This window comes from Barbus barbus, assembly GCF_936440315.1.
Source record: "Barbus barbus genome assembly, chromosome: 30".
NCBI classification, from domain to species: domain Eukaryota; kingdom Metazoa; phylum Chordata; class Actinopteri; order Cypriniformes; family Cyprinidae; genus Barbus; species Barbus barbus.
In genome coordinates this window covers 25,619,811-25,638,190 of record NC_136758.1, presented here as the reverse complement: position 1 = coordinate 25,638,190, position 18,380 = coordinate 25,619,811, and the positions used below count along the sequence as shown (strand labels likewise).

The 18,380-nt window shown below is 34.9% G+C and overlaps 1 protein-coding gene across 1 annotated transcript in view; it reads right to left on the bottom strand.

Annotated features, from left to right (window-relative positions):
- The window catches only part of fzd3b (frizzled class receptor 3b), a 34,370-nt gene extending 20,224 nt beyond the window's left edge, over window positions 1-14,146 (bottom strand). The window contains exons 1-2 of the mRNA XM_079385996.1: window positions 13,865-14,146; window positions 12,000-12,540 (exon numbers count right to left, since the gene is read on the bottom strand). Coding sequence (XP_079242122.1) covers window positions 12,000-12,323 — 324 coding nt within the window. The 5' untranslated portion in view covers window positions 12,324-12,540; window positions 13,865-14,146. The remainder of the gene's footprint in view (window positions 1-11,999; window positions 12,541-13,864) is intronic.
- Window positions 14,147-18,380: the final 4,234 nt, after the last annotated feature.

The window sequence follows — 18,380 nt, the reverse complement described above, 5'->3', positions numbered from 1 at the left end:
CATCTATCCATCTCTTTCCCGGAGGGTGTCGACACCGCTGACCCCACTCTCAGAGACGATTCCTCCTCTAACAGCCTCTCATAGGTCTCCATCACCACACAAGTGCTGCAGGGCACACTGAACAAATCACAGGCCCCTTCACATCGCTGACTTCCCATCTACAGCTCATTCTGCACGAACGGCCTAAAAAACTCCTCTCATCAGAGTATATGCCTGTCCCTGTGTGACAGTGTTTTGAAATATGCAACTCATGCTGCATAAGTGCATTAACTCATATAGCTCTCTCTACTTTACTGTGTGGAAATACAGAGCTCTCTATCGTAGCATAGTGACATACCTGCTACTGGCTGAGCACTAGCACTTTATTTCATGCAAAATTCATACTGCCTTCTCTAGAATAACTACAACAACTGTTATTATACATTATAAAGCTTACATATTCATAGATACTTTTAAAGAGCACATAATGCATAGACACCAACTCTAAATATCAAGTGTGATACAGCAGTAGTTGTCATCACATATTACAATGCATATAATACTTTCTAAAAGTGTAGCCATGAACACAAAATGATTATAATTGTGAAAATTATTTAGAAACAGGTAAACATGCATTACAGTTTCACAAAATATACTATTTGAGAAAATAAGATTCGAGTCTTTCAACTTCAAAATTCTGTTTAATTCAGATGATTAATACACAGACTCAATTCTTTGTAATTGTGAAATTTACTACACTGAGTTACAAATGAGTGGAGTAATGATGCTAAAAATTCATATTTGCATAACAGGAATGATTTACATTTTAAAATATATTCAAATAGAAAATAGTCATTTCGAATTGTAATAACATTTCACATTTTTCAGTATTTTTCATCAAATAAATGCAGCCTTGGTGAGCATAAGAGACTTGATTAAAAACCATAATGTTTCCAAGCTTTGTTTAACATAAGTATATTTATAAAAAATTCACATATTAAAATTAATAAACTAAATTAATTAGAATTAATAGAAACATATACTTCTGTAACATTACATATCACAGTAAAATAAAATAAAGAACAATTAAAGATCAAATTTAATTGAATATATTTACTATGTGTTTAAAATATTGATAGGGGTTTCACATTTGTATCTATATTGTCTATTGAATGACTGAAATATACTGTATTGTCAAATATTTGAAATACTGTATTGTCATTATTCCAAAAAAAAATTAAAATGTAACACTGTGAATAAGTATAACCAGCAAAAAATAAAGCAAGACTAATGCACATAAGAGTTGCATTTTCTGTGAACGGATCTTTTTGTTCTTCTGTCAGTGAGACGTGAAGGTGTAATTAATCAAGACCACTCACACGTTCCCGAAAGAGAGATTCATACATATTATTTAGCCTAATCTCCATGTCTAAGACGGTAATGGTAATTAAAACATTGCGGGGTTGATGTGAATGCCATGCCGCCGTGCCAGAGAGCCCAGACTGTGTAGGAGGAGAAGCCCGAGGAAGCGGGTGGGTTTCTGGCAGCGGTGCAAAAGAGCACATTTGTCTCTCAGTCGCCAAGCGCCACTCCTCTAACACTTCAATGGATGGATTAAGTTTCTGCCTGTTTTTCTTTTGTCAGACTCGTGATTCATTTAAAGAATCGATGAATAGAGGTTACCTTTGAAAGCCTCGAGCTTTCAGAGTAAGACTGCATGCTTTTACAGCTTCCTGGGCTACTTGAGAACTTCTTGGTGAGAAAAATAACACATTAAGACGTCTACCTACTGTATTTCAGTGTGGATTATGTAGAAAAGGACTAAAGGAGGCACATATATCTGGACAAGAGCTGGCACCATTTTGGGTTTTGCAGAAGAGGAAAAAAGCACATTTCTTGTGGCAGCACCATGGTACAGCGTTGGCATACGATTGCCAATACCATGGCATTTCAATGGTACTCCATAGTACTTTTTCAAAAAAATACCTTGATGCATGTCCAAAAAACATGTTTTATATGAAGATACATGTTTAAAAAAACATAATGCTGGGGTGCTTTAATACAGAGTAGTGCTAAATGTTAGCCATTTTCATACACCATGGTACATTTAGGCTACATGATGCTTTAGAGGTACTTGAAAAATTACCTTGGTATTAACATGGTATATGTCCAAAAATCAAGGTCTTACCATTGCAATACCATGACACTGAATGATTACCACAATCATATACCATGGCATATGTCCAAAACACCAAGGTAATGCCAAGGCAATAGAATAAATGCCACATAACTGAATTATTATATTCCTATATTTAAATCATACTGCATGGTACTAATTCAAAGAAAACCACTGCATTACAATGATACATGCCCAAAAAGAAAACTTGGTATTATCATGCTAAATATGTAAAACATCATGGTAACACTATGGTGCATTGATGAATATTATAGTATTGAATGATTAACATATTTAAATGTACATAAAATTAACTTAAAAAAAATGTCCAAAAAACATGTAATGTCAGGGTGCTTTGATAAACAAATAGTACTAAATGGATGCCATATTCATACAACATCATAGGTTTACATGATGCATAAAGGTTCTTCAAAAAATACTGTAGTATTAAATGGAACAGGTCCAAAAAAAATGTTATTGATGTCATAATTTGATGATCGTGAATGATTGGCACATTAATAAATCATGGTAAATGTCCAAAATATTTTCATGCAGCATTTACCACAGAACTTAATAATGACCATATTTATATATTTAAATCATATTGCATATCATGGCATTATCATGATACCTGATCCAAAACATGGTATTACCACACTTTTACCACACAATATAACCTAAAATGTCATGGGAACACCATGGTACTTTGATATATATATATATATACACACACACATACATAGCACTGAATGAATACCATGTGCATATTTACATGATACCTCATTTAAAAGAAATAAAAAAATAACATGGTTTTTTGACATGTATCAAAATAATGCCAGGGTGCTATGATATAGCGAGGTACTGAATGCTTACCATATTCTTTTACCATGGTATATCTACATGAGCACTTCAAGGAATACCCTGGTATGGCATGGTATGTGTCATAACAAAATGCTATTGCCCTCATAGTTTGACATATACCATGGTGGTGTACGATTACCACACGCACATACCACGGTAAATGTCCAAAACATCACATAATGCCAAACTTAATACATGCCAAAGAACTGAATGATTTAAATCAAACAGCATAGAACTAATTCAAAGAATATATGACATTACCATGATATCTGGCCCAAAACATGTTGTTATCATGGTACATTGATAGTACTGAATGAATAGTAGGCCTACTGAATAACTACCACATTCATATTTACATGATACATGACAAAAAAACATGGTAGTACTATAGTATACGTCCACAGTAACAGGCCTATAATGGATGCCTGCAGGGTAATGCAGGTGTCTGGACTGGACTCTTGCCTGACAGTGCTTTCTGGCAGATTTGGACATGGAAGAGTGAAATCAGATCCGAACAGGAAAACCCCTTCACCCACCCTTCGCTCACAGAGCAGGTGGGATCGGCCGAGCAAAAAGACCTTGTGCAAGTGGAAAATCCAGTTTCTGCAGAGAGAGAGTTTGTGGAGAAAACCCTCTCTCAAGATTAGAGAGTCAAAGGGTTTAAGTCTTTCTAATGCAAGAATCGCTCACCCTTTCCCTACAGGACCGTGTGTGTGTGTGTGTGTGTGTGCCATGCTGGCTTCTAATCAGTTCTGAGTGACTGTGTTTCGCCTCAACACGCTTCCCAAAGCTGTCAGTCATTTCATAAGAGCAAATGACATTCATTCAATTTCACATTCATGGTCAGAAGTTGATTATTTTACCAAAATAAGTGGGATCATACAAAATTCATGTTATTTGTATTCAGTACTGTCCTGAACCATTAATTTTAGAAGTCAACTACATAGGATTTGCAGAGTTTGTTAAGCTAGGTTTAATGGCTTTAGTTGTCTTCTAAATATAAGCTCAGATTTCTCATTCAATGTAAGTCTGTGGGATTTTTAGGCCATTTTTTATCTAGAACATTATTTTGCACAATTATCATCCAACCACAAACCCAGAGTATAAGTGATTATAATGGTGACGCTTATCTTAGCAAACTCCATTAATAAAAGCAGGTCAACGGTGAATGTGATTGGAAGACACAGAGAAGCCATTCAAACACACATCCATCTCTCGCTGTTTGTCGTTGGTAGCTCAAGTCTCAAGTTAACAAGCTCTGACAAACTGCTGTGCACTAGATAGTCTGAACTGCTAGAGCTGTAGAGTCCTTACGTAACAGATTCCTCCCTCCGGCCCAGAACACTGTCAGATACTATCAGGACGTTTCCCATCAGCAGTGACCCACCATCAGTCTGTCTGCAGCTCCACATCCCTGCAGAAGACCCAGTGTTTCTGGCAGCAAATACAAATCTTGGGGTTTAAACAAACAGATTGAAATGTCGCAGAGAAGTTGAGCTGTATTAATCACTCGGAGCTGCTGGTATATAAATGAAACTACACTACAACATTACTGTCAGCTGAAGAAATCGGAGTTTATTTAAAATGATAAGACTGTCGAAAAAACACAGATTTACACCGAAGCCATATATAGAGACCAGAACATCACAGATACGACTCTTTGGACTTGAATCAGAAAGGAATCACCTAGCAACCACCCAGAATATCTTAGCAACCACATAGAAACATGCTTAAAACCATGTAAAATACCACAGCAACACCTCTGCAAAACTTGCCAGAATGCTCAGGTAGAAACCTGCTCAAATTTCTTCAGAAAATTTACAAATTTACTTTTAAATCATATACAATTTCCTCAAAAAGATTACATATTTTTTAAATTATTCTATAGTAAGAAAAAGGAAAAACACTGCAATATTAAGTATACGAACTGTAAAAATATTAACATTGTACTATTTTATAGGAAAAAATGCATACTTAATTTTTACTCATATTAAAACGAGTAAAACCACAGACACTAAAATATTGCTGTGATTATTTAATTTTTTTTATGTTCAGCAAGGCTGCATATATTTGACCAAAATACATTAAAAACAGTAACATTATGAAATATTACCATTTAAAATAACGGTTTTCTATCTTAATATATTTGAAATTGTAATTTATTTCTTTGACACAAAGCTGAATTTTCAGCATCATTACAGTCTTCAGTGTCACATGATCCTTCAGAAATCATAAAATGCTGATTTGCTGCTCAAGAAACATTTCTTATTATTATCAATGTTCAAAAAAACAACATTTTTTTCAGAATTCTTTGATGAATATAAAGCTCAATAGAAGAGCAGAATATGCAACACTTATGCATTCAAAATGCTGTAAAACATTCCAGTACTTTTGCGCTCACAAATGTAAAGAGACACTGATTGAGTGCTTATAAATGAGGACACAAAACGAGAAGTGAATCGTCCATGTGAGTGACACGACAACACGCTGGCCGCTCTGAACGGCTGAATAAATTGTGGCGTGCAGGGGCACACGGAGAATAAAACACATCCTGTCTCTCCTAGAACAACAACAAAGATAAACTCCTTCTGCAGTCACCAATTGGCTCTGGGCGGCCCTTCACTTTCACACAGGCGTGAAAGACTTAAGGGCCTTGAATGGGGAAAATTGGCCAAACGGGGAGTTATTTCCTTCATCTGAGCTCTGGAAGAAAAACAGAAGAAAGAAAGGACAGCCCGCTCCCACACTCCTTCTGTCCTGTCATTCAACCAGCCCTGAATCAAGATCACTTCTCGTCCTGGCACCGTCTTTCCAAGGTTTCACTCGTCTCAGCGCTCTTTCCTGACATTTTTAACAGGCGTACCATGGTAACTCTGATGCGGGAACAGGCTCATCTGAAGTGGAGGGCTTTTGACAACTCTTCATCCTCAGGGGTCAGAGGTCAGCGCGAGGGACCGCCTCCTGGGAACACTAAAGCTTGTCCTTTTGAGGCCTTACAATTACGGTTTGTTACCACGGTGACACCGCCTCTACCCAGTTAAGGAAGATGGAGAGAATTGAAGAGAGTGAAAGAGAGATTTGAGTCCATCTCAAAAAAGAGCAGTTCTGTAGAAACTACAGGGAGTCTTACAGAAAAACGACACACCATTACAATTAATTCAATCTGAATGCACACAAAAACGTACAGAATTAGGGGCCGTTCTCACACAGGACGCATTCTTGTGTTCAAAAACAGCAAGACTGGTGCTGAATGCAGACGAGCTGAACTATTTTTAATTTGACTCGCCGTCTTAAAAACCCAACGCTAGTGACGTGAGATGCTGGAAACGTACCCGTCAAGGAGTTCTTTGTATTTTCTATGCATTATCTTTCATCAGCATACATGCCGGCATAAAAATAGCACTTACTTTCTATCTCAGATTCACGTTTTTCTGCTTTTTAATTGTGGTATTTCTGCAGTATGCATGTCGTGTGACAAATTTCCTTTATGCCTGGATTACACAAGTGACCTTTTACATCACATTAAACTTTATCCCACAATGCAATGCAATGCAATTTTGAATTAAACTTGCTGATTACACAAGCAAAGACATGTGACAATGTAGCATAAAACAATCTGAATATTACATATTATAGTATTTTTGTCTTGTTTTCCAGTGTAAATAGGATTATTAAGAAAATAACTTTAAGCGACCTTATTAAGTCCTGTTTTCTAAAAGCATTCTCCACCTTTAAAATATGATTTAAAATAGTTTTGTATTATCCAATGTAACAAATGAAACGTGAAGTAATAAAAGTCTCTTTGTTTAATCATTCTTTGATCAAAACGTGAAAAGTGCTGAGGTCATGTGACCATTTGGATATTAAAACATTATTTAATATTTATTTTGGTCTTGTTTTCCAGCACAAATATCTAAACATTCTTAAATCAAGACATATTTACTTAAAAAGCGAGAGACAAAGTTAAGTCTGGATTTCTTGAAACAAAAGATCATAATTAAGTGAGCCACTGGGGTCAGAAAAAAAACAACTTAATTTTAAGGGAAAATAAGTTCAACGGGCAGATATTTTTCTTTTTCTAAGCATAAACATTTTTTGCAGACTTTTCACAAAGAAGTTTTTCACACTTTAGTATGACTTAATGGCCACTGTCTCTCAATGTTAATGTATATTGACTGTTGAAGAATATTATGGTTGTGTGTACTGGAAAACAACACAAATATAATATTTTTTATATAATATATATATAAAAAAAAATTCTGTGTATTCTTTAAAAAAAAATTAATAGACAGAATATAATGTGCATTAAGCAGTATTCTAATATTCCTGTGGCTTTTTGTAATAGCAAGTTTTTTTCATCAGTATATGTGTGTAGTATGCAAATCATCTGTATTTTTAGGCATTTTACAGCATGATGTGCCGCATGCATTAATCATTATCCAAGTGTTCCATTTTAAACAGCCTCAGTCTTTCATTTTAGCCAATGACTGATGACCTCTCACACAGGTCTGTCATTATCACCCAGACTCCTCCCACTTACAGCATCACAACGCGGGCGTTTGGATCCCAAAACCAACCGACAGTAAATTCCCCTGGAGATCTGTAATCAGCGCAGGGCGGGAAGGGTGAGTGCTTTTGGTTTCAACATCAAGGAAACCCACAGTCACATCATATTCTGGTTCATTTGTAATTACTCAATGGTTGGTGCTGTTGAAATCTTAAACGGTTGAACTAAGGGTTAACAGATTAAATTAATTCACAAGCGTATTAATCTTTTCAGAAACTGCCTACATCCCACGAAATCGGTCTAGAACATGAACGAGCTATATTTCACCCCAAAATCAAAGTATGATTCAAAATATTTTGTTTTATCCAAAAATAAAATTGCACTGTGATTTTTATTTTCACGTTTCCCAAATTATCAGTACTGCAATGTGGGGAAAAAATAATGACATTATTTAAATTTTATAGTATGCATACTTTATGGAAGTATTTGTTATAGTTAATTTTTGGCGTTTTTGCCTTTTTATTGATAGGATAGTAGTGAGACAGGAAGCGCAGTGGGAGAGAGAGGGGGATGGGATTGGGAAAGGTCCACGAGCTAGTACTTGAACACGGGACGCCCAGTGAATTTAATGCATTTTTAATAAAAATAAATACATTGTATCAGCATGGTTTTACTGTATTAACAAGATTTTATTTACAGCAATAAAAATTCGGAATCAGAAAGGAAATTGCTTATCAGAATGGAAATAATGTCACATCCAAAAAAAATCCTAATAATTTTCTATGAAAATATAAAAATAATTATTTACACAAAAAAATTAACTGAGATATTAATCAAACTTCTATAATGTTCAAACTGAACGTTAGCTTTTATTGTGAAAAGCTTATCTTTCTGCTTGGATTTGATTCACGAATCCAATTGGATTGCTCTGAATCCAATTCAACATAAGCACATAATACATGGCTAACCTATATTTATGGACAGAACTAATCGCCTGCCATATTCACAACAGAGTAAACTTTAGTCAACATACACACCAGATTTCCATATAATCCCATCTGATCTGAGCTCATGAAGAGGAAAAGAAACTTATGCAACAGTCACACACTAGTGACGTCCGATCTGCGAACAAATCATTCTTTCAAACCAATTTGTTTTTAAAAATTCTGAATCACATCGCATTTGTAAAATCAACAGACCGCATATGAATCTGTATAGAAATCTAGGGGAAAAAATAAAATAATATAATATTATTAAAATGATTGGGAACAATACTGATGTAGGTGTATGTCTATAAAACATACTTTTAGTAATACTGGAACAATAGCAACCATATTAAACATTTACACCAAAAAAAGTGGTTAAAATATTTTGCTGCCTCTATTTGAAGTCATAGGAGCAGCTGGAGTATTTATAATTGTTTATTTTATTATTACATTCTTAAAATAATTATTCCTTAATTTATTTGTACTTAAAATATTTAAATACACATTTTACTATATGTTCATATTTTTACATTAATATTTTTTCAGTCAAAAGAAACAATATGCAATATCTCTACAATGCTGTGAATATTCAACTTACTGTATGATGCGATTATTTTTTATTCATTTAATATATAATTTATTAATATAATTAGCGTGATATAAAAAAAATCTGTAAAGAAGTGTTAAACCATTTTGGGGGAAAAATGCGTTATTATTAAAAAAAATATTGGAAACATTAAACTGTATTTTCAAAATATATAATTGTTTTGTAATACTTGAAAAGTTAACAAATAAAGTGAGGAACAAATACTGATGTTGTTTGATGGCATAACTCTTCAAAGTTAAAATAATTTCAGTAAAGCTGGAATAATAACAAAACATTACAAATTTACAGTAAAAATAAATAAATATTTTATTTATATATTACAATATTTCCCCTTTTTTAGTCAAAAGAATGTATAATATTAATATTATTCAAATTAATAATAAGTAATTCTGTAAATGTGCAAGTTAAAATAATTTCAGTAATGTTGGAACAATTAAACATTTACACAAAATACATGCATATAGTTAAAAACACTTTCTTACCTCTATTTTAAGTCATACAACAGAGCAGTGTATCAGATAACCCTAGCTCATCACAGAGGCAGTATGGGGGGTAAGGGTTGTTTTTACGGTCTCTGCTCTGGTTCACCAGCAGGGCATCTCGGGGTGATGTAATACATACCCAGAGGAGATACTGTGCACCCCTGACAGATGAACCGGCCGGGTCACGTGACCCATGAGACCTACAGCAGGCTACTCTGTTGTGATTTCAGATCACAGATGGATGCTTATGCTCTTCATCGTGTTTAATTGACTGAAACAATGGGAGAAAGCGCATTACACCACGCCTCAAATCAATCCAGCCATTACAGCTCTCAGCAGATTATGAGGCCGTTAGAGCCAGGAAAAACATAAGATGGCACCATTAGTTCCTTTCCTTCAACACATGGAATAAAGCGGCATTCAACAAACATGCCATTCCTGAGACGCCACAGAGGCGTTTCACAAGATTTATGGAGCTGTTTGACATTCTCTCTAGATATTTCTACAACAGATGGCTATTACACAAACAAATAATAGGCCTATATATTAATACAGTTAATAAGTTATACATCTGATATCTATATGTGACCCTGGAGCACAAAAGCAGTCTTAAGTCGCTGGGGTATATTTGTAGCAATAGCCAAAAATACATTGTATGGGTCAAAATGATCAGTTTTTCTTTTATGCCAAAAAGCATTAGAATATTATATAAAGATCATGTTCCAGAAAGATATTTTGTAAATTTCCTACTGTAAATAGATTAAAACTTAATTTTTGATTAGTAATATGCATTGCTAAGAACTTAATTTGAACAACTTTAAAGGTGATTTTCTCAATATTTAGATTTTTTTGCACCCTCAGATTCCAGATTTTCAAATAGCTGTATCTCGGCCAAATATTTTCCTATCATAACAAACCATACATCAATGAAAAGCTTATTTATTCAGACACTTATGTGCGTTTTTTCGTTTTTTCATATTCGTCATCCTGTCCTATCAAAATGCATGCTACGGATGTGAAAACGCAGAAAATTGAACCTGATCTGAATTTTTTTATGACAGACGAAAGTTTCGGAGGCCGTGTGTAAACGTAACTGACACAACGTGAGGTCGTATTTAATATTTAATGTGGGAAAATTTCAGACTCAGTGTACAATGACCTTAATTCTTTTTAGAATTATATTCTTTAAATAACCATTTTATTATTTATATTTATTAAAACTTAATGATATGTGTTGTTAACATTTTTAGATATACATTATATAATATTATTTAAATTTCATATTAATATATTTTCCCCTTTAAGTCAAAATGTATTTCAAATGCTGTGATTATTTTAAATTAATTTAATAAAAAAAAACTAAATAAATAAATAAACAACAAATATATATATATATATATATATATATATATATATATATATATATATTTATTTATTTATTTATTGAAACTGGTACAGATTCAGGTGTGCTGCAGCAGGTTCGTTGAATAAATGTTCAAAATAAACCACAAGAATTTTCTTTCTTTTTTGTGGTTTAAATAATTAAATATAATTATTTTTGTCTTTTTATTAAAAGGACATTATATCTACTTTCCTTTATGACAGACACATCAGTACCTAAGTTTATTTTCTTGATGAATAACAGATCCATTACACACACAAAAACCTCAGGGCAAAAATGATCTCACTGCATCTCATATGGATATGATTCATCAAAATGGCCGTGGCAGGCATTAAAACTATGAGAAAGTCCCGAGCAAGCATATTCTACATTACATGAAAAATTGAGTATGTATTTAACATTAAATACCATTATAACTGTTCAAAACAAGAATTTTGTTCATTAACCAATTTGGTAGGTTATAAAAAAAAATAAGTTAAATATAAAAAAATATATTTTATAAACAATATTAATATAAAATATATTTTTTAAATACTATAATATAGATTAAAAATAAAATGTAGATTAAAACTTATATATTATAATATATAGATCATAACTTATATATAATGTTATGGAAAAGGGACATAATGCATCTCAAAACCTTTTCAACAACTTATTTTAGAGATCAAAATCAGATGGAAAACACTGATATAGATTACACAACAAGATCAAGTTGTGGTTACAAGAAAAGCACCTTAACAGCATGTTACAACTTGATGATTAAAATAACATGCACAAACCCCTAAAATAGCACCTACAATCCTTCAGCTCTCACATTTAAAAACAAATATATAATAAAGCTTATTTCACTTGTCAAGAGCCACCGTCAGTCTAAATTATTCAAGCTCATCAAAGCACCAACCACAAAACACTAGCTTCCACGACAAGCAGCTCCATGGCAACCTAGTTTTCCTGCCACCTGCCAGCAGTGTAAGACAGAAGGAAAAGCACGGTTACCTCCATCGCCAGAGCGGCGGTCTGCTGGTCGTAGTGGTTGAGGAGGTTGGGCATGAAGGTGGTGTTGTAGGGAAGATCCTGGCACATTCGGAGGCCGATCGACTCGCAGGTGAACATGCTGTGACTGCCCACCGAATCCATGTGGATGCCCAGGCTGCCTGTGAACAGGGACAGAACCAGCAGAGCACCGAAGAGCCACATCCTTCGCAAAGCTATATCCACAATGTGCCCCATGCTTGAATGGCAGAACACAGCGGGACAGGACTGAGAGGCCGAACGCGAGCACAAGAGTTTATTCTCTACGCAGAAACCCGCCACACCCATAGTGTGTAAGGTATACCGCTACGAGCGACCGCTTCCATCTCGGTCCTCATGGATACCTGATGTTGACCGGCGTCTCGGGTCAATGCACGCTTTGATCAGACCCTTCGACAGTCTTATGCATCCTCTCACATTCATACAAGACTACAGAATCTGCCTTTGATCAGGGTGGTCTTCAATGCATCGGCTTTAGGATGTGGCTACGACTGATACTGGATACCTGTAAGGACACATATTAAAAGACAAATTTAAAACAAGGATATTTGTAAAATACAGACACCACCAGACTCATCCGAAACCAGTGTGCAATAAACAAATTAGCCATTTTAACTGGTTTTTAACTTTTAACATTTTAACTTAACTTCATTAGTGTTGTGTCTGGCAAAGCCTAGCTTGTAAACGGTTACTTTAGCAGGAAAGACCATTTAAACAGCTGTTATAACAGCCGTAAACCAAAACCAACAATCCATTATCTAAGTGAACCTCACAAAACCTGTCAAGAACGTGCTGGGTCATTTTTAGCCCCAAAATCAACAGAAAAAAATAACGATATTTTATTCTGATCAGAGAAACTTAAGCCTATTTTAGAACCCTTAAAAAATTATTTATTGTGAAAATCGCATTAATGCAAAAAAAAAAAAAAAAAAAATGCATTAGTGCATGTAACATGTAAAGTATTAAATAGTACTAAAATTATATATATATATAAAAAAAAAACTAATTCATACATTATGGTAGTGTTTGTTTTACCTAATTTAATTAAAGATCATTTTATTACTGTATTATTGCAATGAGAACAAGATTTCCTTGTGTTAAAGTATTGTAACTCTGGGAAGAAATGTGCTTAATTGTCATGAAAATAATGTTTTAAAAATGTAACGTAAAAAAATCTCACTATAAATATTTATATCATTAAATATTTTTTTCTTCAATTACCCAAAATTGAATTCATTTTCCCATTTAAAACAGAAAGGCGTCAAATATATAAACAGTAATAAACTATTAGTGAAAGATAGGCAGTGAGTAAATAATATGATACATTTTCTCACATATCACTTCACTCAGGCCTTCTCAATCCCGATTGTGTTAAATCTGAATTAACAGAAGCCAGTGTAAACATATCCCATCCCCCAAACAACACGTTTGTGTGAGTCTACAAACACACAACCTGCTCCAACCAGCTAGGAAACATAGTAACCAGATATTTAAAAATCCAAGTCTTCAGGAATTGTCAAAAACGAAAACACAGTAATAGACATGTTTATATATTAATTTAATTATAGGGCGTAACACACCTACGAGTGCTTTACATTGCATTACACAAATAAAATATTCCGAATATTCAGATATTTCATGCAGGACTGCAGTGTCAGCAATGTAACGCATTTGATGGGGCTCCTCATGTCTGAACATTATTCAACATGCAATTCTAGACAGGGACAGCAGACCATATGTATGGTTATATGAAATAAAGGATAAAAACACATTTATGTGGGTTAAAACTCGTGAACAGTGCGTGCAATATTATGCATGTAAAACTTTACCTTTCCGTGGCAGAACTCCTCTGGTTTTCTCCATATGACACAATGCAGCGTGTCTCGGTGTAGATTTACGCAGCAGGTTTATTTCAGCATCTACTATCATGTAACACACTGAAGCGCGCGCTGCAGTTTCCCGCAGACAGTCACACATCAACACACTCGCTCCGGCTGCTTATTTGCATTGAGACTGATGGATACAAAAATCGTAAACTACCCGAAACGAGCACATGAAGAGCGTCACGGACGGCTGGTGGCTTTGCATATTCACAGCGAAGCTCCCGATTCGCCCCACCTTCAGCTGTTTACTAACGAGACATAAATCTTTCTTCCTCCAGGGGGCGCTCGAGCGCTCAAAAACACAATCCGCCATTGAGTCGCATTCACATCCAACGATGTGTTTTGTGTTGTTAGAGAAGTTTATCCTTTAAAACCTGTAATCTTTTAAATGTATTTATTTGATAGATTAGTATCTGACATATAAATGTGAAAAATCTATCACAACTCTTACCATAAAATGAATTTCAACATTATTTTAAGGTAATCACAATCGACTCTGATTAGTCCAGGCTTACCAGCGCTGAGAAAAGTAACAGATACCATGTGAACAAAACCGCACCTCGTGTTACTTTAACAGAGGTGGATACAATAATTTATACCTGACTCAGAGCACTCAAAAACTTCAAAACCCGTTTAATTGAAAATACACAGTGAAAGTCTAAAATAAAATAATTATTGTGTGGCCACATCGTACCTGGCAAATTATATTCAGCCTCCTGGTCTCGATGCCCGCCCATATTATTAAAGGTGTCATAGTAATTTCCTTTCTATTAGTTTAATGTATTTCTATGCCCCCTCCCACTTCAAGGCACTGCGCATGTCCTGAGGACCTGTTTCAAACTCTGGTACAGAGCTAGGGTGCATATTTAATTAATTAATTTAAAAACTAATAATTAAGTGAAGTTTAATTATACCTTTTTTTCTGCAGTTGAACAGTTTTATGGGTCTAATGTTATATGTGTAATATAACAAATCATCAATAAAATGCACAATAAAATCAGTGACATAATAGGTAATGGGAAAATGTGTGTATTAACAATTTATAACCAAATATCTTAGTTTCCTGGTTCATATAATAAAATTTCAAACTAAACTTCACGGTGACCTTAGTAAACAGGGGAGCAGGGTAGTTAATGATGTATTTTTGTCTTTGTCTTAATAAAATCAAAAAGTAATAACCATAAATTTGGAGTCTGATAATCTAGTCCAGGGGTGTCACACTCAGTTCCTGGCGGGCCGGAGCCCTGCAGAGTTTAGATGCAACCCTAATTAAACACACCTCATCCAGCTAATTAAGTCATTCAGGCTTATGTGAAAACTAGATGGTGTGTGTGTTGGAGCAGGGTTGGAACAAAACTCTGCCCTCCGGGAACTGAGTGTGACACCCCTGATCTAGTCAGTAGATAACTAGGTTTTTGTCTCTGAGTGAACAGCAGATGTCCAGCAATCCAACAGGTGCAGTGAAGTGAATGATGTCAGCTTTACCATAACACTGAGGACAAAACATCAACTTACATATGGAATTAAACAGAGCCAGTGTGAGATCACAGTGTTTTTCTAATCTAACAAAGCATCAGTGAAAGTATCTTCATCCACCTCAGGGGGGTCAAATAACATTTGTTTGAATTGTTGAGCTTTTTAAAACTATATTTTTAATGCTATGTTAATTGCATTTTAGACAATTGTTCATATACTAAACACATTAAACGATAGCAAAGGTGTCAAGTCTTTCTTGGTTAAACCTTATGATGTGTGTTTCTTTCACTCAACCGTGCCTCTGTTGTTTTTCACAGGAAGCTGTTTAATCTCACACAGAGAGATCGAACTATCAGAGTCAACCCCAAATTCAGCATAGAGGGGTACAGTGAATGTGGTGTTGAATGTGTGTAAGTGTGTGTCAGAGATGCCGTAGAAGGACAGACGGCCGACTCCTACTCTGTTAGAGAATGAAGGGACAGATTTATATGTGATCTTATGACCGTGTCTGACAGCGAAACTGTTATTACAACATCTAAGACTCCAGGACTTTTCATTGTATCCGAACCTACAGTCTTTTCTCCATCCTTTCCTGCTGATTCCTTTATAAGTCATTGCTATATTAACCCCCCCAGCCGCTCCATTCTGCCTCCCAGTAACAGCGACCAGTCAGACTCTCTCTACACAGAACCTGTTGACATTCAAATCTGTCTGAATGATCAGGATACAGCTGCTCTTCTGTCACACATGCAATCTTTCTGCTCCTCTCAGACAGAATGAGATGAGTGTTTGCAGTGTTTAAATCCAGTGTAAGATCACATGCATCTGAATAAAGAAGAGAGATTATAACATTTGTAACAAATAATAATTTATTAGTTTGTTTGTGTGTGGCCTACATTTCTGTGGTCCCGTTACAATCTTGCACTTTCCTCCATGTTCAACACTATAAAACCAAGACTTCACACTCAATTTACATAATGAAGAAAGCAAAATAAAACCCTGCTCTCACAAAATAATAAGTAGACACTATACAGAGTCCTAATTATATCTGTACCAGGATGATTGTTACCTGTAGACAAAAATAACTGGACAAAAATATATTGCCATGTGATGTGTTTGTTTCTTAAATCTTTAGATGCTATTTTTGGTTGTGTCAGTTGAGAACTTTGTCAACTCATTTGATACCCACAAACAGATACTAGCTGGTGTTTGTTGCTCTATAAAGACTGGAGATCATCTTAAACTGATTCATACTCAGGAAGGTTCAGATTCTTTTAATTCTGCTTTTTTGTAATCTTCATTTTTATATAGAAGTGCACCTTTAAATGTGTTACCCCAGTATCTTAGTTCAGTTCTTACCTCAGTATGTTGAGTCGACAGTGTGAACTCTTCAGTCCATCAGAGAGCAGCTTCACACCTGAATCCTGCAGGTCATTCTTACTCAGATCCAGCTCTCTCAGTGAGGAGTTTAGTGATTGTAGAGACGAAGACAAACTTTCACAGCACTGATCAGTGAGATTACAGCCATCAAGTCTATAACAAAGGATGAAATATGTCTAATAAAGAGGAGATGGTGGGTTAAATATTTGTGTTCTGAACATGGTATTGATCACATTAATCATATGATTAACATTAAATTTTTTCATCAGGAGGTGAACTCTGAATATTGACTGGTAATGAAACCACATTAGTTAGATATAGTGGCAAGAATATGTTTGTGAACCCTTAAAAACTGGATTTCTTCATTATTAAAAAATGTGATCTAATCTTCATCTAAGTCACATTTAAAGGGTTAGTTCACCCCAAAATGAAAATTCTGTCATTAATTATTCACCCTTGTGTTGTTTCAAACCTGTAAGACTTTCGTTTATCTTCGGAACACAAAGTAAAGATATTTTTGATCAAATCTGAGAGCTCTTTGATCCTTCCATAGACAGCAATGCAGCTGCAATGTTCCCAGGAAATGTAGTAAGGACATCGGTAAAACAGTCCATGTGACATCAGTGGCTCAACTTCAATTTTGCGAATCTACGAGAATATCCATCCTTCACTCTCTCCTTCTATGATGTAAAGCTGTGTGTAGATCCTGTTCAGAAAAGTTCTGTTCCCTTCTAGTCTGATTTCTTCAAATAATCTCTCATACTTGTTCTTCATGCTGATTTTGTGTTGGTATTTGACTCTCTGTCTGATGAGGGTCTGACAATCAGAGTTAGTGCAGGTCAGACGGGGCGTCACTGATGTGATCACATCATCTTTCTTCACTCTGCACAAACAGTGAGATGAACAGAAAAACTGTGACTGTACAAAAGCATTACAATTCAGAAAAACAATTACAAATTTTTGCAGCACATAAACTCTAACATCTAATTTGGATCTCACAATTAGACAGAAGGGTTAGTTTAACAGACAACTTTCAGAAAAAAACATGTCTGTAGTTGCTATTATGGTTATCATACAGATATTGACCGTTTGCATGAGCTCTGGCCTAGCTATAGTGTAAATGAGCACCATTATTCATTTTGCTTGCATACTACTAAATACTCCTGAAGCCATCCATCAGGAATAATGGTGGGAATAAAATGTCAGGGTGACTGGATCATTACATTGTAATCCAAGAACACATACAATTGTAGACAGACTACAATTCTTTAGACATATATAATAGCTGCTACAGGGCTATATAAAAGTGCTATACAAATAATTTTGAAATATTAATAATTATTTTTAATTACAATAATATTTTTCAAGATAATATTTTAAAATGGTTTCATTCATGGTTTCGGTCTAATCTCACAAAGTATATTTTAGTTTTAAAATACATAGCTGCCTATATTTTAGAAAGGCCTCCCTGGCATCAAATTGTTTGAAAACTTATTTAAACTAAATGACATGCTTTCTTGGGACTTCAGACAGACATCTTGAGGAAGCCGTATACAAACAGTTTAGTATTTATTTGTGTATTAAATCACTCACACTTCTGGGTATT